The sequence below is a fragment of the Meles meles genome, chromosome 20 (assembly GCF_922984935.1).
Source record: "Meles meles chromosome 20, mMelMel3.1 paternal haplotype, whole genome shotgun sequence".
Lineage (NCBI taxonomy): Eukaryota > Metazoa > Chordata > Mammalia > Carnivora > Mustelidae > Meles > Meles meles.
This window is the reverse complement of record NC_060085.1, coordinates 12994497-13016884: the sequence shown is the minus strand read 5'-3', so window position 1 is coordinate 13016884 and position 22388 is coordinate 12994497. Positions and strand designations below refer to the sequence as shown.

The window sequence follows — 22388 nt, the reverse complement described above, 5'->3', positions numbered from 1 at the left end:
TTTGCATTTTCCTATAACGTATGCTGACCATCTTTTCTTTTCTTTTCTTTTTTTTTTTCCATTTTATTTATTTTTTTCAGCGTAACAGTATTCATTCTTTTTGCACAACACCCAGTGCTCCATGCAAAACGTGCCCTCCCCATTACCCACCACCTGTTCCCCCCACCTCCCACCCTTGACCCTTCAAAACCCTCAGGTTGCCCCAACCTCCCACCCCTGACCCTTCAAAACCCTCAGGTTGTTTTTCAGAGTCCATAGTCTCTTATGGTTCGCCTCCCCTCCCCAATGTCCATAGCCCGCTCCCCCTCTCCCAATCCCACCTCCCCCCAGCAACCCCCAGTTTGTTTTGTGAGATTAAGAGTCATTTATGGTTTGTCTCCCTCCCAATCCCATCTTGTTTCATTTATTCTTCTCCTATCTCCCTACCCCCCCATGTTGCTTCTCCATGTCCTCATATCAGGGAGATCATATGATAGTTGTCTTTCTCCGATTGACTTATTTCACTAAGCATGATACGCTCTAGTTCCATCCACGTCGTCGCAAATGGCAAGATTTCATTTCTTTTGATGGCTGCATAGTATTCCATTGTGTATATATACCACATCTTCTTTATCCATTCATCTGTTGATGGACATCTAGGTTCTTTCCATAGTCTGGCTATTGTAGACATTGCTGCTATAAACATTCGGGTACATGTGCCCCTTCGGATCACTATGTTTGTATCTTTAGGGTAAATACCCAGTAGTGCAATTGCTGGGTCATAGGGTAGTTTTATTTTCAACATTTTGAGGAACCTCCATGCTGTTTTCCAGAGTGGTTGCACCAGCTTGCATTCCCACCAACAGTGGAGGAGGGTTCCCCTTTCTCCACATCCTCTCCAGCATCTGTCATTTCCTGACTTGTTAATTTTAGCCATTCTGACTGGTGTGAGGTGATATCTCATTGTGGTTTTGATTTGTATTTCCCTGATGCCGAGTGACGTGGAGCACTTTTTCATGTGTCTGTTGGCCATCTGGATGTCTTCTTTGCAGAAATGTCTGTTCATGTCCTCTGCCCATTTCTTGATTGGATTGTTTGTTCTTTGGGTGTTGAGTTTGCTAAGTTCCTTATAGATTTTGGATACTAGCCCTTTATCTGATATGTCGTTTGCAAATATCTTCTCCCATTCTGTCAGTTGTCTTTTGGTTTTGTTAACTGTTTCCTTTGCTGTGCAAAAGCTTTTGATCTTGATGAAATCCCAATAGTTCATTTTTGCCCTTGCTTCCCTTGCCTTTGCCGTTGTTCCTAGGAAGATGTTGCTACGGCTGAGGTCGAAGAGGTTGCTGCCTGCATTCTCCTCAAGGATTTGGATGGATTCCTTTCTCACATTGAGGTCCTTCATCCATTTGGAGTCTATTTTCATGTGTGGTGTAAGGAAGTGGTCCAATTTCATTTTTCTGCATGTGGCTGTCCAATTTCCCCAGCACCATTTATTGAAGAGGCTGTCTTTTTTCCATTGGACATTCTTTCCTGCTTTGTCGAAGATTAGTTGACCATAGAGTTGAGGGTCGATTTCTGGGCTCTCTATTCTGTGCTGACCATCTTTTCATGGGCTTACTTGCCATCTGTGCGTCCTCTTGGGTGAAATGTCTCTTCATGTTTTTGGCTCATGTCCTCATTTGATCATTTGCCTTTTTTTTTTTTTTTTTTTTTTTTTTAGCAAACTCTATGCCCAACGTGGGGCTTGAACTCACTACCCCAAGACTGAGTCATGTGCTCCACCCACGGAGCCAGCCAGGCACCACCCCGCCCCCTCCATTGTTTGCATTTGTGCCATTGAGTTTTGAGAGTTCTTTGTGTATTTCAGATACTTTATGTATTTCATATCCTTTGTCAGATTTGTGATTTGCAAATATTTCTGTGACTTGGCTTGTCATCTTCCCAGGGTCTTTGACAGGGCAAACATTTTAAATTTTGATGAGGTCCAATTTATCAGTTTTTCCTTTTATGAGTCAGGCTTTTGGTATCAAGTCTAAGAACTCCTTCCCCAGCCCTTGTTTCTGAATATTTTATTCTGTTTTTTTTTTGTTTTCCCACAAGTGTTATTCCATTGAAGTTTTTCCATTTAAGCCTGTGACCCGTTTGAAATGAATTTTTGTAGAAAGCGTGAGACTTGGGTTGAGGCTCATTTTCTCTTTCTGGATGTCCAGTTGCTTCTCCGTAGGCCAGGCAAGGCCTCTTTCCTCCTGAATGGCCCTGCACCTCTGTCAGCAGTCGGTCGGGTTCACCCAGTGTATGTCTGTTTCTGGGCTGTCTGCTGTGTTCCATGGCTGTGTGCGTCTGCCCCTTCATCACTGCCATGCTGCCTTATAGTGAGACTTGAAATCAGGTAGACTGATGCCTCCCACTTTATTTTTCTCTTCCAAATTGTTTTAGCTATTTTGGTTCCTTTGCCTGTCTCTATACATTTTAGAATAGTCTTATTTTTATCTACAAAAACTCTTGCTGGAGTTTGACAGGAATGAAGTGGAACCTGCATGTCAGGGGTAACTGTGCAGTATTGCATAGCCCTCTAGAAAAGCCAGTTGGTCATCTTCCCACACATAGGGCCCAAGACGCTTGTTTCCCCTCTGCTGACTCTGCCAACCTGATAGCAAATGCTGGTGCTTCACTGTGTTTTGCAATATGGAAATTGAACATTCCCCCCAACTTTGCTTTGGCTTTTCTTTCTGAATTTTTTTTTTTGGCTCATTTATTTTTTATTTTTTAAAAGATTTTACTTATTTATTTATTTGACAGAGATTACAAGTAGGCAGAGAGGCAGGCAGAGAGAGGAGGAAGCAGGCTCCCCGGGGAGCAGAGAGCCCTATGTGGGGCTTGATCTCAGGACCCTGGGATCATGACCTGAGCTGAAGGCAGAGGCTTTAAATCACTGAGCCACCCAAGCACCCTCATTTTTTTTTGTAAAAGATTTTATTTATTTACTTGACAGAGATCTCAAGTCAGCAGAGAGGCAGGCAGAAAGGGGGAAGCGGGCTCCCTGCTGAGCAGAGAGCCCGATGCGGGGCTCAATCCCAGGACTCTGAGATCATGACCTGAGCCGAAGGCAGAGGTTTAACCCACTGAGCCACCCAGGTGCCCCTGCTTTGCTCATTTTAAAATTAGGATATCTTTTTTCTTGTGGTTTTATAAAAGCTCTCTCTCACATCAGTGTTCTCCTCTCAGCAAGGTTTACCTTAGCTCTGGTTTAGAAACCTCTGATGGGGCATTTGGAGAGAGCTGTCAGTTCCTGGGAGGTCAGAGATGCCCCAGTGTTTTCTGCTATTTTTGAATGCTGCTGAGCTAAATCCCAATTTCCTCAGCTGCAGAATATGACTGTGCACATAGCCAAGATAATGGTTTTGCAAGCAGTGAGGGCAGCCAACGCTAAGTGGAAGGCAGAAATGTAAGGACTATTAAGTGAGCACTTCTTTGGGCTGCTTTTAAAAAATATATATATTATTATTTAAGTTTTATTTATTTAAGTCATCTCTACACCCAGTGTGGGGCTTGAAGTCACGACCCTGAGGTCGAGAGGCATACTCTCATGACTGAGCCAGCCAGGTGCCCCGTGGGCTGCAAGTTTGTATCAGCACCTGGTTTTCCAAGTAGAAACTCAGACCAGGATGTCTGTGGGTGTTACCTGCCTAATTCCTGCAAAACTTGGCAACTTGATTGAAAAATACACCATTTGCATTCCCCTGATGATGAGTGATGTTGAGCATCTTTTCATGTGTCTGTTGGCCATCTGGATGTCTTCTTTGGAAAAATGTCTGTTCATGTCTTCTGCCTATTTTTTAACTGGATTATTTGGTTCTTTGTGTTGAGTTGTATAAGTTCTTTATGTATTTTGGATACTAACCCTTTATCAGATATGTCATTTGCAAATATCTTCTCCCATTCAGTAATTTGTCTTTTAGTTTTGTTGGTTTTTTTCCTTTGCCATCGAAAAGCCTTTTGTTTATCTATTTTCAAAGATCCTTTTATTCATTATCTTATTTTTTTAAGATTAAAAATTTTTTTAAAAGATTTTATTTGTCAGAGAGAGTGCGCACCAGCAGGCAGAGTGGCAGGCAGAGGCAGAGAGAGAAGCAGGCTCCCCACTGAGCAAGGAGCCTGATGTGGGACTCTATCCTAGGACCCTGGGGTCATGACCTGAGCTGAAGGCAGCAGCTTAACCAACTGAGCCACCCAGGCGTCCCTTTTTAAAAGATTTTATTTATTTATTTGAGAGTGAGAGAGAGAGAGAGCACAAGTAGGGGGAGAAGCAGGCAGAGGGAGAGGGAGAAGCAAACTCCCTGCTGAGCAGGGAGCCCAATGCGGGGCTCCATCCCAGGACCCTGGGATCATGACCTGAGCCGAACGCAGACGCTTAACAGTCTGAGCCACCCAGGCACCCCAGAATCCTTTTATTTTGATGGAGTCTGAATAGTTTATTTTTGCTTTTGTTTCCCTTGCCTCAGGAGACCTGTCTAGAAGGATGCTGCTGCTATGACCAGTGTCAGAGAAATTACCGCCTATGCTCTCTTATGTGATCTATGGTTTTTGGTCTCACATTTAGGTCCTCAATCCATTTTGAGTTTTTTTGTGTAGGGTATAAGAAAGTGGTCCAATTTCATTTCTGCATGTTGCTGTCCAGTTTTCCCAACACCTTTTGTTAAAGGTAATGTCTATTCCCTATTGAATATTCTTTCCTGCTTGGTCAAAGATTAATTGGCCATATAATTGTGGGTTTATTTCTGGACTTTCTGTTCTGTTTCCATTGATCTATGTACGCATTATGTTTTTTATGCCAGCACCATACTGTTCGGATTGCTGCAGTTTTGTAATATAACTTAAGTCTCAAATTGTGATGCCTCCAGTTTTGTTTTTTCTTTTTCAAGATTGCTTTGGCTATTCAGGGTCTTTGTGGGTCCATACAAATTTAGGGTTGTTTGTTCTAGTTCTGTGAAAAATACTGTTGGTATTTTGATAGGGATTGCCTGAAATGTGGAGATTGCTTGGGGGTGGTGGAGATATTTTGACAGTATTTGTTTTTCCAACCGCACTCCACATCGGGGAAATGCAAATCAAAACCTCAATCAGATATCTTATCGCACCCGTCAGAATGGCTAAAATCAAAAACACAAGAAACAACAAGTGTGGGTGAGGATGTGGAGAAAGAGGAGCCCTCGTGCACTGTTGGTGGGAATGCAAACTGGCGCAGCCACTCTGGAAAACAGTTACTGAGGTTCCTCAAAAAATTTAAAGTAGGGCACCTGGGTGGCTCAGTGGGTTAAGTCGCTGCCTTCGGCTCAGGTCATGATCTCAGGGTCCTGGGATCGAGTCCCACATCGGGCTCTCTGCTCAGCAGCGAGCCTGCTTCCCTCTCTCTCTCTCTGCCTGCCTCTCTGTCTACTTGTGATCTCTCTCTGTCAAATAAATAAATTAAAAAAAATAAAAAAATAAAAAAAAATTTAAAGTAGAACTACCCTACAATCTAGTAATCACACAGTTTACCCAAAGAAAACAAAAATACTAACTTGAAGGGATATATGCACCCCTATGTTCGTTGCTGCATTATTACAAAAGTCAGACTATGGAAACAGCCCAGTCCATCAGTAGATGAATGGATAAAGAAGAGGAGGGATATATACACAATGGAATATTACTCAGCCATAAGGAAGAATGAAATCTTGTCTTTTGCATTGACATGGATGGAGCTAGAGGGTATTATGCTAAGCGAAATAGTCTCTCTCAGTCAGAGAAAGACCAGTACCACATGATTTCACTTGTATGTGGAATTTAAGAAATAGAACAAACAAAGGAAAAAAGAGACAAACCAAAAAACAGACTCTTAACTACAGAGAACAAACAGATGGTTACCAGAGGGGAGGTGGGTGGGGGGTGGGGAAAACAGGCAGTGGGGATTAAACAATATAGTTATCTCGATGAGCACTGAGTAGTATATGGAAGTGTAGAATCACTGTATGGTACATCTGATACTAATATGACACTGTGTGCTGACTACACTGGAATTATAAAAAAAAAAAAAAAAGGGAGGGGCACCTGGGTGACGCAGTTGTTAAGCGTATGCCTTTGGCTTGTGTCTTGATCCTGGGGTTCTGGGATCGAACCCCGTATCAGGCTCCCTGCTTAGCGGGAGGCCTGCTTCTCCCTCTCCTGCTCCCCCTGCTTGTATTCCCTCTCTTGCTGGCTCTTTCTCTTTGTCAAGCAAATAAATAAAATCTTAAAAAAAAAAAAAAAAAAGGATATATGACAGGTTAAAAAAAAAAAAGCTGAAAATACAGCATTATGGGGTCTTAGCTTCCTGGGGGAAATGAAAGACTGCACTGGTTTTCAAGTCATTTTATATACTTGAGTTGAGTGTTGCACTCTGATCTCTTCAGCTGAATAAAATGCATCAGCACGTAATCACGGGTGTGCATTTTCCCAAGGCTACCATGCATGGGAGGCTGTGCTGGGACCCAGTGCCCAGCTCTGTCATGCCTGGGCTGTTTTTGCAGCGTGCAAAGTAAGATAGGGCCACATGATCTGGGTGCTCCTCTGGCTTTGTCACTCACCGGCTCTGTGACCCCGTGCATGGTACCCCAGTCTGAGCACCTGCAGTCTGGGACTAACGTCTGTATACCTGTGCCGTAATGTTGTTGGAGCATTAAATGAGGTACTGGATAGGAAACCGGGAGTGCTCCATGAATGTGATCCTCTGTTTATCAGAGCAACGGATTAAACTTTTTCCCCAAAGTCTTAAAAACTAGGTTGCTTTAAAGAAATGCCATTTTTGAAATGAGCAAGGCTGGCAGTCATTGCTTTGATGGGCACAAAGGCACAGCCTTTCCCAGAAGACTGGGAATTTTTGAGGCATAAAGGTTTAGGAAGGGTCCTGCCTTTGGACAAAAGTGGTGATCAGAGCTGGATGGGCTAAATCCTAGAGGTTTTGTAGTGGCTAGAACCCCAATCTTCAGAGGATTTCCCCTCCAAAGTAGTTTTGCTGTGTTCTTCATCTCAAGCTGCTTTTCTCCAGCATTAAAATTGCATGTGCTCACACGAACTGTGATGTTTTAAAGCCCTCTCCACAGAAGGGTGTCAGTTTATCCTTGGTATGCTCCCCTTCCCTGTCGCCCCTGCTTGTAAACTGCGTGGAGGCTGGAGGACAGAGCAAAGAGGTCACAGGAACTTTCCATGTTATCTCTGAGTATTTTAAGCTCTGACGAACAACTGAATGGTCACACTGAAAGTGATGATTGAACCGCATCAGTAATTCAGTCACTGCAAGTTGAAGGTGGCCCCTTAGCAGAGTGGGTTGGCGAAGGAGATCTCCATCCCGGGCTGGTTTGTCTCACTTCCATTTTCAAATACCTCACCCCATTCTCTGCAGCCTCTTACTTTCTGCAGCTTTCTTACACTGAAAGCCTTATCTCCTGGCCTGTTCCCTTTCTGCTTGTGCCGCAGGCTTGGCCCTGGGCTCTCTTTGGGGTCAGAGAGGAAGAGCTCTGGCGTCCGCTTTCAGCGTGCTCTGTCCCCGCAGCTGTATCACTCCCTCTGGGAGCCGCTGCCGGCACGGGTGAGCCAGTTGTGACAGAGGTCTCTGCCCAGGAGCTGGCCATATAGGTGACCTGTCATTGGAGGATTCATGGTGTTAGTTGGCAGCAGGTGTCTTCAGGTCCATCTCAGTGGCATATCACGCAGCTTGCAGACGTGATTCCACCATCCCTGGGACGAGGTGGAGTGGTGAGGGGAAGTGCCAGCTAGATCTGGTGTTTTCCCCTTTCCCCCCTCTGCTTTTGCAGTAACCGAAGTATGAGTAATGACATTGAAGCTTCTAAGTGTGGTCATTGTCCCAGCCTAACTACAGTGATTCCCGGAGAGAGGAAAAGCTGAGGCACACTCTTGTGGTTTCTCCTCACTTGTGGCTCATGTGGGATTGAAAACTGGCCATAGACGGTCTAGGGGATGCACCCTTATTAGACATTGGAGCTTTGGGTCTGGTGCTTCAGAGGCTTTTCCAGGTTATTCAGTCTTATTTTTTTTGATTGTGGATCTAATAGCTCAGAAGCATTTGGGAAATTTGAAACAGTTGTTAACTCTGTATGCCCCAGATACCCTTTTTTCACTTTTTTCTTTTTTCACTGGAATTATAGTAGGCTGGAAACCCCTTTTCTTGCCTGACCTGAGATCTTTAAAAAAAAATCCCACTGGAAGTGTACTTCAGACCTGAGCCTCTCTGACTGTTGGTGGGAAGGGACCTTTGCCATCAGGGTGGAGGCCGCTGGGGCCTGTGCATTCCATTCCCGTGAGCCAGTGGCAGGTGATGTGCCGTCCGGACCCGGCACCATCTCCTCGACAAACAGCCTGCCTGACTTGGCTTCCTCTGCCCGCCTTAGTCCTCTGAGGAGATGTGCTTTGGAAGCATGCCAGAGTTTTAAACCCGGGAGGTCACACGATGTGTGATGGCGGGCGCTGTGGTCTAAGGTCTGAAGGAGCTGAGAGTGGCTGACCCCCTAGTGACCGTGTTGGGCCAGCGCACCAGGCAGGAGGAAGCAGCCAGCCAGGGAGGCGCTGTAGCTGTGTACTTACCTCTCTATCCTTCTCCCGGGTGTTGTCCCCTTTTCTTTCTCAAGCAATGGCTCCTTGTCACCCAGCCGTGCTTTCCTTTTCATGCTGTTCCATGTTTAGTTTTCTCTGCTTTTTCAAGATCTCCCCCCTTCTTTTTGTTTTGACTTTCCTCTCTCCCCTTTCAGGTCTTCATGCTCTTTTCCTTCTGTTTTCATTCTGTCTTGGCGGCGTTCTCTGTACTTTCACTTCTTTATATGCTCGCAGGTGTTGGCATCCCCCAGAGAAGCTGACCGTAATCTCGGCATTATTTTTAACCTGAAGCGAGTCTCTTTGTGCCACTGCAGTAAGCAAGTGTTGGGCTGGTTCCAATCCAGTGATTGTAACTGGAAGGAACCCACCTCTGCCAGTTTTATTCATTATGAAAAAATCACAAGACAGCATTCAAAGACTTTAAAAATAGACACGGTACTCCCACCTCTCATTCAGTCCTCGCATTCCCTGTCCTCGTTTTTAGTGGTTCCCATGCCCATTCTTCTGTACGATGGAGTGTAGTTGTGTGTTCTTCACTTTGCTCACTAAGTCAGTGGCCGGGTTGTGGACTGCTGTTTCCCTTCACGTGGCAAAACACCAGCATGTGTAAGCCTGTAGAGCCGACAGTTCAGTGGCTACTTACTCCTTTCCCAGCTGACACCTCCCTTGGGGGATGGCTCGCTGAGGTCGGGAAGAGAGACTGTAGGACACGGTGCAAAGTGTGAGGGCTTGGCCGCCAACCAGGCCAGCTCCAGACATGGCTTCAGTGAGCCGCGTGACCCAAGAGCCGGCATTTACCTTCTTTGAACAGTGATGTCTTGGATCTGATGGCTGGAATGTGGAGCATCTTCTGTGCTGGACTGAAGACTTTGAACTTCCTGCCTGCCACAGTAGGAGTGGTCACTGGCCAGCTCTCTCCCAGCAGGGAGCATCCCTTGGTGGCTGGTGGAGCACGGGATGGGTGGGGACGAGATCTGGGGCAGGGAAACCAGTCTGAAGCTTGCGTGTCTTGCTGATTTCATAATGACATGCAGAAACTTCTGTTCAGATTCTGGAACCAGAAAGCAGTCTCAGGAGAGGGGATGTCTTGCCCTCTGAGCTCCTGGGCACATTGAAATCCCCTCATTCGGTGAATGGAAGTCAGCTTGGCTGCTGCTGCTTCCTGAGTACCAAGTTGTGTGTGTAGGAATGAGGCCTTGCGAAAGAGCATTCGCGTTTCTCCTTCCCAGACTGAGTAAGTATGTGAGATCTGTGTCTAAAAACAAGCGGCAGTCTGTGAAGAGAGGACGTTTAAAGTGCACACATTTAGGTTTTCACTATTGTACATTTTGGTAACGGCACTTGGAGGGGGGGTGATTTTTTTCTTGGGGGGGGTGGGGTGTGTCTATTTTTGACCAGTGTCTCTGGTTTTGTTTACAGATTCCCACTGGAAATCCATTATATGAATCCTATTATAAGCAGGTAAGTTTCACTGATGTCTTTTTGATTGAATTCAAGAGGGCGTGTCTGGGCAGACACAAACCTGAGTAGAAGCTCAGTTTAGTCCCTTTCCATCCTCCGAGTTATCAGCCAATAGCCAGTGCGCTATGCGCTGCTTTATCTGTTGTGCCGTCTGCTGAGGCCTTGTCTCAAGAGTTGTTCCCCCATTCTAGGTAGACCCGGCATACACAGGGCGAGTTGGGGCGAGCGAAGCTGCGCTTTTTCTAAAGAAGTCTGGGCTCTCAGACATTATCCTTGGGAAGGTACGTGAAGATAGATAATGACCTCTCTTCTGAGGCTGCCTTCCGCGCTGCCCGGGCAGGTGAAGGCCAGACCCCTCTTCCAGGGGACGTGCCTCCTGGGGAGTGGGCTGGCCACTGTGAGCCTCTCGGGCTGTAACCGGTGGCTATTCCACTTCCGGCTTGGGCAGCAGACAAGAGGCCTGAGTGCTTTTGGGATCTTGACAGCTTATGGCTTTGGAGCCGAGTAGACCGGGGTGTTCTCCAGGCTCTGCCGCTGACCAGCTGTGTGCCTATAGGGGCAGGGGGAGGGGCAGGTCATTCAGCTGGTCCAGACTTGTTTCCTCACCCACAGCTCGGGAGCACCCACTCCAGCCAGCACGTAAGGCCCGCATGCAGTGGTGGCGGCCCCTGTTCTGTGAATAAATGGACGGTGATGGGCATTTGCAACTCATGAGCATTTTTGTGTGTGTTTCCACAGATATGGGACTTGGCTGACCCAGAAGGTAAAGGGTTCTTGGACAAACAGGTATATACACTTACACACACACAGAGCAAGTGGAGGGGCTTGGGCCAGAGCCCCGCAGGCGGGGTCACTTCTGCACGTCCTTCCTTGTCATTGCCGTGGACAAGGATTACTAGACCTGAGCGCGGCCATCAGACTATTAACATGGGAAGGTTTCGTTTTGAAATACGAGTCTTCTGAACACTTGGGAGCCATCTTTCATGGTTAGCGTTTCTTTTTTTTTAAATTTGTGTGCTTGCAAGTGATGAAAATGTTTTCAGACTGATCTATTTTGAAATAACTTAAGACTCATGGAAGTTGCAAAAGCAGTTCAGAGAGTTCCGGCGTATCCTTCCTCAGCTCCTCAAAGCGAGAGCGACTTACGTCACCATAGCGTGGTGCTCAGAGACCGGCGTGGTGCTAACCTGGAGGCCTTGCTCAGGGCTGGCCAGTTTTACATGGACTTTTTGGGGGGGGGGGGTTGGTGTGTATAATTCTGTGTAATTTTATCACGTGCACAGATTCATGTAATGACCACCATAGTCGGGACACAGGACTGCCTGGCCCCCAGAAGAATCTCGTGTTGTCCCGTAGCAGTCACACCCTAACCCCTGGCAACCCACTGGTTCCTTCTCCAGCATGATTTTGTCATTTTGAGAATGTTCTGTAAATGGAAATGTATAGTACTTACAAATGATTTTAAATGGTTGTGTTTTAATTCAGTTCAGTTTATCCCCAAACTGTATCCCAAGGGATGTCGTTCCTGGTGTCCCACTGTCCATGATCTGATCCACTGGGAAAACAGTATCAACTCTTCCTCCCTTCCTTGAGGTTCGCACTGTATGTCTGCGTGTTGAATTCTGAGGATCCTTGTGGATGAGAAATCTGTTAACTTGGCCTAATGCAGTTCCCAGAAACTTTCTTACTTCCCCTTTTCTGTGAAACTTTCTTACAGCCCTCACCCGGGCATTCTGTGGACATCTGTCTGAGAAAGGCTGATCCAGCTCTTGTCTCTTTGAAGATGTTTTTAAGCTGTAATTGTGTTTATAGCTTTAAAACAGTTCATGTTCTCAGGCTATTTGATCAGTTAAGAAAATTAGATGATGCTTTGTGAGTCCACTAAGCCTGTGGCATGGCCGCCTCTGGGTTGAGAGGAGGGCGAGAGGAGCAAAGGTCCCTTATGGCCTAGTTCAGGTCCTTTGTCCTGGCAGCGTGGGAGGTGAGATCCACATCAGGCCATGGGGGTGGGGGAGCAAGTGGGAGAGGCTGTCTTCAGCAAGGCTAAGGAGAGCACAGTGATTTGTATTGGTTCCCAAACAATTATGTCTATTTCAAACCATTTTTTAAAAAGTCAACACATATCTGAATCATCATTTATTATCATCTTAAACTCTAGTCTGCTACTTATCTAATCTAGCATTTTCCTAAATATCGGGAGCTCATTGTTGCTTAAAAAACATTTATTTGAGGACTCTCGGCCGGGTCACTCAGTAAAATATGTGACTCTTGTTCTCAGGGTTGTGAGTTCAAGCCCCACGTTGGACATAAAGCTTACTTAAAAAATAATAAAGGTAAAAAAATACATTTATTTGAAATTTGGCAGTGTCCAGAGTGCAGTGGACTGAGTCCACTTGGCATATTCTTGGAATCAGTACTCCCAGGGGGAGATGTGTTCAGCTCAACACTCTCAGTGACTTTCGCACATTGAGTCTTCATTGTTGCAGTGACGTGAAATCCCTCTGTCCCAAAGCCTGCGGCTGCAGACAGCTCTCCCTGTCATCACCAGCCCGCAAGAGTTTACCCCTCCCTCTTTTTTGGATTTGCAGGGTTTCTATGTTGCACTGAGACTAGTGGCCTGTGCACAGAGCGGCCATGAAGTTACCTTGAGCAATCTGAATTTGAACATGCCGCCACCTAAATTCGTAAGTGTCAGAATCCTTCAGTTCTTTGTGCTCGTCTAATGTCATCTGTCCATCTGTGTGTTTTCTCTCTCTCTTTTTTAATTGAGGTGGAATTTATATAACCTAAAACTCACCATTTTAAAGTGAACAACTTAGTGACTTTTAGTACAGTCACAGTGTTCTGTTTTTTTTTTTAAACAACCGGCCCCTCCCTCTAGTTCCAGAACGTTTTCATCACCCCAAAAGGAAGCCCTTTACCTACTAAGTAATCCCTCATGGGATCCCTGCCTCTCAGCCCCTGGCAGCCATTCATCTCTCTCTCTGTATGGATTTGCCTGTTGGGGGCACTTTACAGAATCGTAGATCGCCTGCTTTCCCTCTGCAGTGCTCCGTAGTGGGTGTCAGTGCTTGGTTCCTGCTCACTGAGTCAGACCGCATTTTATGGTCTGTCCCTTCCTCTGCTGCTGGACATGACAATTCATTTTCTGGGATTTTGTTTGCGTGCCTGTTTTCAGTTCTCTTAGGTCCGTACCTTGGAGTGAAATTGCTGGGGCATATAGTAATTCTAAAAAAACTTTTAGAGGTCTTTCCCCATTCTGAAAGCACTTTGAAACGTGTATCTTTTACATAAACGCGTCCTCCGTAGTTGAATTCCTTGCCAGCCACAGTGCAGTGTTTCTCTTCCTTTACAGCACGACACCAGCAGCCCTCTGATGGTCACGCCGCCCTCCGCGGAGGCCCATTGGGCTGTGAGGGTAAGTGACCCCGGCGGTGTCTCTCAGCTGTCCTTCATGTGCAGTTGTTTTCGCCATTTATGGTGTTCAAAAAGTGACATGAGATGATTGTATCTTCTGTTTCAGAGTGAGTTTGCCACAGAATTTAGGCAAGACACTCTTTCAGATTAAAATCTTTTGAAATAGCCGTGACCTTTTTTGGGCGTTGCCCTGCTAAGGCAGTTAGAGTTTCAGGCAATGGAGTCTTAAAATTTTACAGTTACAGTTACAGTTAGCATTTCTGGGTCACATTTTGTGGTTTTTGCCTGGGTTCATTAATCAGGATAGAAGGGCCAGTTGTGAGAACTTGCAAGCATGAAAACCCCCAAGATGTCTTTGTAGCTCCTGGTTTTTCTTTCTAGCCAGTTTGTGTGTTTTTAATCCCTTTTGGATGCTCTCATTGATTTTTGGAAAGCTTCTCTCAGTCCCTGGGGGGATGGTCTCCATGTCCCAAGTCTTTCTGGAAGCAGCAAAGACAGATACGAGTGGTGACCTCTAAGAGGTGCAGAGTTAGTCCTAAAGGAAGTGCGTGTGCTGTGCTCCCATCGCCTTGGGGGCTGTGTCTGCATGAGCTCGCCTTTCTGTTTTGTTTTCTTTGTAATTGTGGTAGAGTATACGTGATATGAAGTTCACCATCTTGACCTTTTTTTTTTTTTTAGAGATTTATTTATTTTAGAGAGAACCCACGCATGCACGTACATAAGATGTGTGCACATGGAATGGAAGGGCAGGGAGAGGGAGAGAGAGAATCTCAAGTAGACACTGTGCTGAGCAGGGAGCCCAGTGCAGGGCTTAATCCCACAACCCTGAGGTCATGACCTGAGCTGAAACCAACAGTCAGATGCTCAAGTGACTGGGTCACCTGGGTGTCCCCACCGCCTTGGCCATTTTTAAGCATATAGTCCAGTACCGTTAGGTACGTTTGCACTGTTGTGCAGCTGTCTCCACCAGCCGTCTCCTGAACTTTCTTTTCACTCCAAACTGAGACTCTGTCCCCATTAAGTACTAACTCCTGCCTCCCCACCCCAGTTCCTGGCACCCACCAGTCTCCTTCTGTCTCTGAGAATGTGACTCTTCTAGGATCCTCATAGAAGTGGAGTCATATAGTACCTGTCCTGTGGTGGCTGGCTTCTTTCAGTCAGCATAATGTCCTCAGGGTTCATCCATGTCGTCGCCTGGGTCAGAAGCTCCTGTTTTGAGGCTGAGGAATATTCCAGTGTGTGAACACACCAACCACATTTTGGTTATCTATTCTGTCTACAGACGCTTGCAAGGGTTTCTTAGTGCTCCCCGTGTCTCCAGCTCGTGGGTAGAGCAGGTGGTGAGGGGTCTGGCGCTTCCCCCCCACCCACACACACCACGTCTAGTCACTGGGGGTTTCATTTCCGAAGGAGAGCAGACTGCCCCTGCCCAGACCCGCCTGACCGACAACCCCTTGGACACACTGCCCACGTTTCCTATTTCACAGTGGCTGCAGCTGCCACTCTGCGTTGTATGTCCTGTCCAGACCTCTCTGTTCATGAGAAGCTTTTAGAATTTAGTTTTGTACTCTTAGAGGACTTCCTGTACTTAAAGTTGATTTTGATAATTGGTTGCTTAAGTTTTGGTTTATTTTTTTCTTTGATTCTTGAGCTCTTTTAGTTCTGTAGGTTGATATCCAGATTTAGTTGTCTTAAAGAACGAAAACCCATCTTCACTTTCATCTTTCCTGTCCTAGTGAGTTCCTAGGAGGGAGGAGGGGCGATCTTTGTCTCCTAGGCAGCCCCTGTGGTGGCGAGCGAGGCCCACGGCCAGGTCCTGTCTCCCCGTTGACCTCGGGCGCCAGATTCAGAGTTGCTAGGGAGCTCTTTCCTTCAGGGCAGATGTTCACTTTGAAACTGCTGTAAGGCCTCCTGTGCTTTTAGGCGAGGCCAGTGGCAGGTCCTTGCCTGTTTTCATTCAGCTTCAGGTCAGAGCTCATTTTGGATTCTCCCCCAGATGCGATTTTTTTACTCACTCAAGCTATTCTTTTCCAACTAGGTGGAAGAAAAGGCAAAATTTGATGGAATTTTTGAAAGCCTCTTACCCATCAATGGTTTGCTCTCTGGAGACAAAGTCAAGCCAGTCCTCATGAACTCAAAGCTGCCTCTTGACGTCCTGGGCCGGGTAAGTGGTTCTCCCACGTCCTGTACTGCTGCTGACTTCCATCTGCCCCATGCTTGCTCCCCACGCACACTTACGAGGCTTTTCACACGGCTATGAACCATCGGGGCTTTTGTAAGAGCCAATGTGCATGGAGAATTTGCTATGGTCAGGTTGGCTTAGGGCCTCATGGATGTGGCTCAGAGATGCTCCCCAGCCTGTGGGAAGATGCTGGTGGGCCTTTTGCACGCCTAGGGAGGCAGCCTCAGAATGAACTTGCTGCCCAGGGCCCAGAGATGGGCATAGGTGAGATGTGAACCCAGATCTGGGATTTCCACTGCTCTGTGTGCTTCTGGGAGAAGTATGGGAGTGTATGTCTAGAACTCTTCGCTTCTTTTCTATTTTTTTTTTTTTTAAAGATTTGTTTATTTTAGAGAGAGAGAGTATGAGCGGGAAGGGCAGAGAGGGGGGAGAGGGACTCTCAAACGACTCTGCCCCAAGCGTGGAGCCCAACACGGGGCTCAGTCAGACCTGAGACGACACCAAGAGTCGGATGCTCAACCGACTGTGCCACCCAGGCACCCCTCTTTTCTATTTTTAATTACTTTTTCTCTGCCTGTGAGCTTAAGGTAAAGGTACTTTAAATTTTGCTGCAGGTTTAGAGAAAAATTTATGCATTCTCTTAAGAAAAAGCTTTTAGTTTTGTTCCTATTAAATCCAAGTTTTCAGATACAACTTTCTATGCCAGACTGTCTTCCCTCCAGTGAGGTTTGCACTGTGGCCCCATGGTTTGCTCTGTGCACAGAGCTCAGTTCCACAAGGCTGTCCGTACTGAGTTCCCTGCTCCATACTGAGAAGGGATGGATGTTGTCGTCTGTCCAGACTGGATCACAGCGACGTGGCAGGCACAGACCCAGAGCAGGGGACTGAGCATAGTCCCTGATGCCTCAGGCAACACCTGTGGGTCTAAGTCATGACACTGAGTAAAACTTTTTGGGAAAGATGCAAATTCCTGTCCCTTGGATTCACCTAATAAGGTTTGCGTTTGAGTATGACTTTTGTGGACACTGGCCCATTTGATAGGACACAGGTAGAGCCCATCTTAATATTTGTTTTTGAAAGAAGGCCACTAAGAAAGGGGAATCTTTCACACTGCTTTGTTCCCTCTCGGCTGTGGTGTGGTGTAGGCGGAGCTCTGTGATGGGGACGGAGCGTCTTTATAAGGCATGAGTTTTAACTGCAGCAGGATGGGGCCACCCTGTCCTGCCCATTGTGTGCATTTATTTGGCAGTCCTTGCAAACTCTCTGACACCTGGATATAATCCTGCACTGGAGCCAGATCACGAGCACAACAGAGAGACTGCCAGAGGAGGAGTGGGCTTAATAAGAAAGGGAGTGTGGCTGGGAAGGGTGCATTCTGCAGATCTGCCCAGGCTCTGGATCTTGTGGCACATGGGTCACTTCTCATCTGCTGCGCTCTCCTTCCTTCCTTTTCCACACACATCAGCCTTACGGGCACCCATTCCAGCATGTACACATGCACCCATCCGTGCACTTCGCCGTATCCGCGCACACATGCGTTCATAACCATGCACCCGTCCATCCGCGCAGCCGTCCGTCCCTGATGCATGCATCAGTGTGCTCTCGCGCCCATGCCTCGGTGCTTGTGCTCGTCCATCTGTGCTTCACGCACCAGCCGTCCATTCAGTCGTTCAGGAAGTTTGGAGTCTGCTTGGGGCCAGGCCTTGTGCTAAGCACCACAAGGATGGGGATGAAATTAGAGTTCGGAGGTCAAGGAAATAAGTAATGGTTAAGATGGTTGTATTTATTTATCGAGGGCTTACTATATGCCAAGCCCTTACAGCACTTTGCACGAATGAAGTCCTTCAGGACTTGGCAACCACCTTGTTGTGGACGGCGTCCCTTCTGTGTTCTAGATGAGGAAAAGGGGGCCTTCAGAGCGGCCAGTAAGCCTCTCAGAGTCTCATGGTGAGGGGACTGAGAACTTAGGTGGTTCCCAGAGCTCTCACTTTTCCCTGGTGACCCCCTGCTGCCCATTGCCTCCCTGATCATTGTGATTCTGCCCGGTAAGGGCAGTGGCAGAGGGGAGGTGCCTGACCTGCCAGAGCAGAAGGGTAGAGGGCAGGCAGAGAAGGCTTCCTAGGGTAACCACTTCAGGGCTGTGTCCTAGTGAAGAGATGGTGGCTAACGATGGCATGAGAAGGCCAGACGCATGACAGCGTGAGCAGAGGCTGCTGGGGAGGGCCGGTAATCTTACCAGGTCCTTCCTCTCCCAGGGATGTTGAGCAGCGTCTGGAGACAGTTCTGGTTGTCCCACCTGGGCTGGATGTTGTTGGCATCGGGTGGAGGCCGGGGACGCTGCTCAGCACCACGAGGTGCCCAGGTCAGCCCCACCACAGGGTGATGCGGTCCCAAATGTCAGCAGTGCTGAGGTAGAGAGGCCCTGGGTAGGGAGAGGCATAGAGCCAGGAAGTCTTGTTCTAGTCCTAGTTCCCTGAGCAAGTACTGTAGCTTTGGAAAAGTTATTCTTTTTTTTTTTTTTTTAAAGATTTTATTTATTTATTTAACAAGAGAGAGAGCTCACAAGTAGGTAGAGATGCAGGCAGAGGGTGGGGGGGAGCAGGCTCCCCGCTGAGCAGAGAGCCCGATGTGGGGCTTGATCCCAGGACCCTGAGATCATAACCTGAGCTGAAGGCAGAGGCTTAACCCACTGAGCCACCCAGGCGCTCCTGGAAAAATTACTCTTTGTGAACTTCTGCTTCCTAAAGTGAAACCAGATGCATAAAGCACTCAGCCTGATGCAGAACACCTCCACAAGGGCATCTCTGGGCTTGAAGGGACTATCAACTTCTTGGGCTCCCTAGAGATCAAGGTGGGGTCCCTGGAAGCTGGGCTGCAGTGCAGTGCTGTGTAGGGCACAGGGGGTCCATGTGCCAGTCTAGGGGACAGACACAGACTGTATTCTAGAACAGTCCCCATGGTAACCCTGGGGAAAGAATTAGAGGCAAAGAGGCCAGCTGTAGGCTATGGCCTTTGTGGAGTACCAGAGAGGCCCAAGTCAAGGACAGCAGCAGGGCTGGGGAGAAAGACCTGCACATGAGAGATGTCCCTGGGCTGTTGTCGCTCACGATTGACCAAGAGGGGACCAGCACATGAAGCACCATGTTTGGATGCCAAGGTGTCTGCTTACCTCTGGGCACTGGCACCATGCCCAGCGTTGTCCGAGTCAGGCAGGCCTCCTGGTTCGGGGTGGGGCTGACTTGGGTCAAGAAGCTAGTGCTTTGATTTTGCTTTAGAATAATCTGGCACCTGGCCTTTGACCCAGTATAGGAGTCTGCACCTGTCTGCCTCATCTTCAGGGTTCTAGGTGGGCCAAGCGTACTTGGAAATACCTGCCTCCCCATCCACCAATTTTAGTATATGTGCTGCCGAAGCGAGCACCTCCCCATCCACCAGTAGTGACGCGTGCCCACGGCCCTACACAGTGAGAGTGGCGGTGGGGGGGCTTGTGTTCGGAGCCACATCTGTGCCAGAACCAAAACACATTTTCTATCTGAGAATTCCTTGTAAGGTGATGAAAAACCAAGGTGGACAGGGTTATAATTATGATCATTTGTTAGAGAAAACAAACATGATATAACAAAAAGGATCTTGGAATTGATGATACTGCATCAGCCGATGGCTTTTCAGAGAAGCCACCAACTGGTTCTTGACTGCATTGTGATTGCCTTGTCTCAATCCTGCTCTGCACCGGGAGCTCAGAATCGGAGTTCTGGCAGGTGTGTTTCCTCCCCCAGTAAGCCTTGCTCTCTTTCCCTTGCAGGTCTGGGACCTCAGTGACATCGACAAGGATGGGCACCTGGACAGAGATGAGTTTGCTGTGGTAGGCCCCTGCTGTGACTCTCTTTTCCCACTTGGTCGAGGAAGGAAATGTTTCTCGAGTTGTGGGGTTTTTTTCCCCTTCTGATTTTGAAAAAGTGTTTATTTTGATGTACTTTGGATTTAAAGAAAAAGTGATAGTAATACGGAGAGTTCTTCTGAGTACCCTTTGGTCACATTCCCCAGTGATATTTTTTTCCCCACATTGCTTTATCCTCCTCCTCCCTCTCTCACCATATGCATATATGTATACACACACCTAAAACTTTCCTTCGAGCCATTTTGGAGTCAGTTGCAGACATCATACCTTTTTGTCCCAGAATACTTGTGTATATTTCCCAAAACCAGGGACTTAACATACCCCGTGTCCAATTCAAAATGAGAAAATTAACATTGACAATGACTGGTTTATCAGTGTCTGTTACGTGTCTTATTGTATAGCATCTGTGCTAATATGTCATTATGTATCACCTAAGGATGTCATTCAGACCTTGCCAGTTGTCCCCAAACATCCTTTGCAGCAAAGAAGTCCCAGCCTCCTGTGTTACATTACTCAGCTCCATCTCTATCGTGTCCTCTGATCTGGAGTGACTCCGTGTGTCTCTGTGTCTTGTGGGCATTTTAAACAGTGCTGGTCAGCAGTCTGTAGAGCGTCCCTCAGCCTGGATATTGGCTGTTTCCTCATGATGATCCAGGTCGTGCACTCGCGTGGTGATCCCACCGAGGTGATGCTTGTCTTTCTCAGGGTCCACCATCGACAGGACCTGTGATTCCCTACCCCACATTGTCTACACAGTGTCAGCCTTGACTGCTGTTGGTGGAGGCTGCAGGATTCTCCCTGCAGAGTTACTCTCTTCCTGTGTGCTCAGTCTCTTGTGGGAGACACATGGGGATGGACCACCCCATTACCCTTCCACCCCTCACCTGCTGGTTCTCACATCGTCCCAGGAGTCTCGCCTGATTGATGAGTGTGATGGTTGGCAGATGAATTTCTCATTCTGGCGCTTGCACGTTTTCTGCTTAGCCTACTGTAAGGAGTTTGTATCAGTGGACTCGGGACTGTGTCCTCTGTTCCATGGTTTATAATCATTTAGTGGTGTGACTTATCTTGCCCATTTGGAGCTCTTCCCCGCTGGCTCCTTTGTCCTTTGGGCACATCCCATCATTGTCTGAGCACTTTCTTCCTTTTGACATGGTGGGATGCTCCTGCCTCCTCCTGTGTATTTCCTGTCCCAGCCCTGTACCTCCAGGGAGCCCCAGTTCCATGTAGTGGAGCCCAATTCCATGTAGCCCTGTACCTCCAGGGAGCCCCAGTTCCATGTAGTGGAGAGTGGTGTTAGAAACCAGGATGTAGGCTCTGGGGTGCTTAGTACCCCTGGGGTGCCACTGCTTTCAGGACTTCTTAGTAGATAGAGCTGGAAGTAGGGGTGTATAGACGCACCCAGCAGGTGCCCCGAGGCTCCATCATCTGCTTTCAGGTCTGCTTATGTCTGGGCCCTGGCACCCCCGCCCTCTTCTCCTTTTGATAGCAGTGATGTATCTGTGTTGATCAGGGCTCTTCTGTCCTACAGGCTGCCTTTCCATGCAGCTGCTCCCTCCACACCGCTGTAGCTCCCCACCTTCCTCTTCAGATGCCCAGCGGTCAGGCATACGTCCTCGCATGCCAGCTTTCCTCACCCTGGGCCTGTGTCATTCTGTCTCTCCTCTCATTCTTCCCTTTCCTCCACCTCATATCTTGGACCTTTCCTGTTCATGGGACTTATTCACTCACTTGTTCCCTTAAATCTCAAACAAAATAGAACAAAGTAGCTTCTTGTAGTTAAGGCAGTATGGTTTTTTGTTTTTAAAGATTTATTTATTAGAGCATAAGCAAGTGAGCACAAGCAGGGGGAAGGACAGAGGGAGATGGAGAGAGAGAATTGCAGGCAGACTACACACTAAACCTGGAGTCCGACACAGGGCTCTGTCTCACGACCCTGAGATCACAGCCTGAGCCAAAATCAGGAGTTGGGCACTTAAGCCACCGAGCCATCCCAGGAGTCCCTATTATTTTTTTTATTGTGGCAAAATAAATAGAACATAAAATTTTACTGTTATAGTCATTTTCAAGTGTGTGATTCGGTGGCATTAATACTTCCATGTGGCTGTGCAGCTGTTACTACCTTCCATCTCCAGGACCCTTCATCTTGCAAAACTGAAACTCTGTCCCCATTGGACACTAGCTTCCCCACCCCCCAGTCCCTGATTATTTAGTTTTTGTATTTTCTCTGGTCACACTGTCATCGAACTGCTCGGGGTGATTTCCAGGAATGGGGTGGCTGGTCCAGAGTGAACCTGGGCCTATGCCCCTCTCTTCATGGCCTCAGGAGCCCTGAGTTTCCGTTCTTGTTATGTTTTCATCATTTCCCATCATTTCAGCTGAGATGTATAGTGTTCTATAAATGGGTCTTAAAATTGTATCATTTGGGTTTCTTTTAATCACTTGCTGGGTTTCATTCTGTAGTAGTTTTAAGTGATGGTAAATTTTATGTATGTCAGTGATCTGGTCTATATTCAAATAGAAACTTAAGGAATATTTTTAAGTGGGAAGGGTTATAATTTTGGTTTGATTTTTGTTACCTTTTGTTTTTTGAGAGAGAGGTGGGGGAGAGGGGCAGAAGGAAGAGGGAGAGTGAGAATCTTAAGCATGCTCCATGCCCAGTGTGGACATGACCTCATCCGAAATCAAGAGTCAGAGGCTGAACCGACTCAGTCACCCAGGAATCCCTGGTTTTGTTACGCTTTAAAACAGACTTAAATCTATGTATTAGACAAAGTTTCTTTTCTTTGCCCACCTGAAACAGGAAGTACACACAGGTGCTCGCAG

At 47.3% G+C, this 22388-nt stretch overlaps 1 protein-coding gene across 13 annotated transcripts in view; it reads left to right on the top strand.

Annotated features, from left to right (window-relative positions):
- Positions 1–22388, top strand: part of EPS15L1 (epidermal growth factor receptor pathway substrate 15 like 1) — a 98051-nt gene that overhangs the window by 16184 nt on the left and 59479 nt on the right. For 9 of the 13 annotated variants that reach the window (XM_045990575.1, XM_045990579.1, XM_045990578.1 and 6 more), the window contains 7 exons: positions 10024–10065; positions 10257–10346; positions 10804–10851; positions 12654–12749; positions 13421–13483; positions 15521–15646; positions 19467–19526. In XM_045990575.1, the coding sequence (XP_045846531.1) occupies positions 10024–10065; positions 10257–10346; positions 10804–10851; positions 12654–12749; positions 13421–13483; positions 15521–15646; positions 19467–19526 (525 nt within the window). Of the gene's footprint in view, positions 1–9415; positions 9495–9554; positions 9839–10023; positions 10066–10256; positions 10347–10803; positions 10852–12653; positions 12750–13420; positions 13484–15520; positions 15647–19466; positions 19527–22388 lie in introns of those variants that run through there. The other 4 variants (XM_045990574.1, XM_045990583.1, XM_045990581.1 and 1 more) reach the window with 4 other exon arrangements.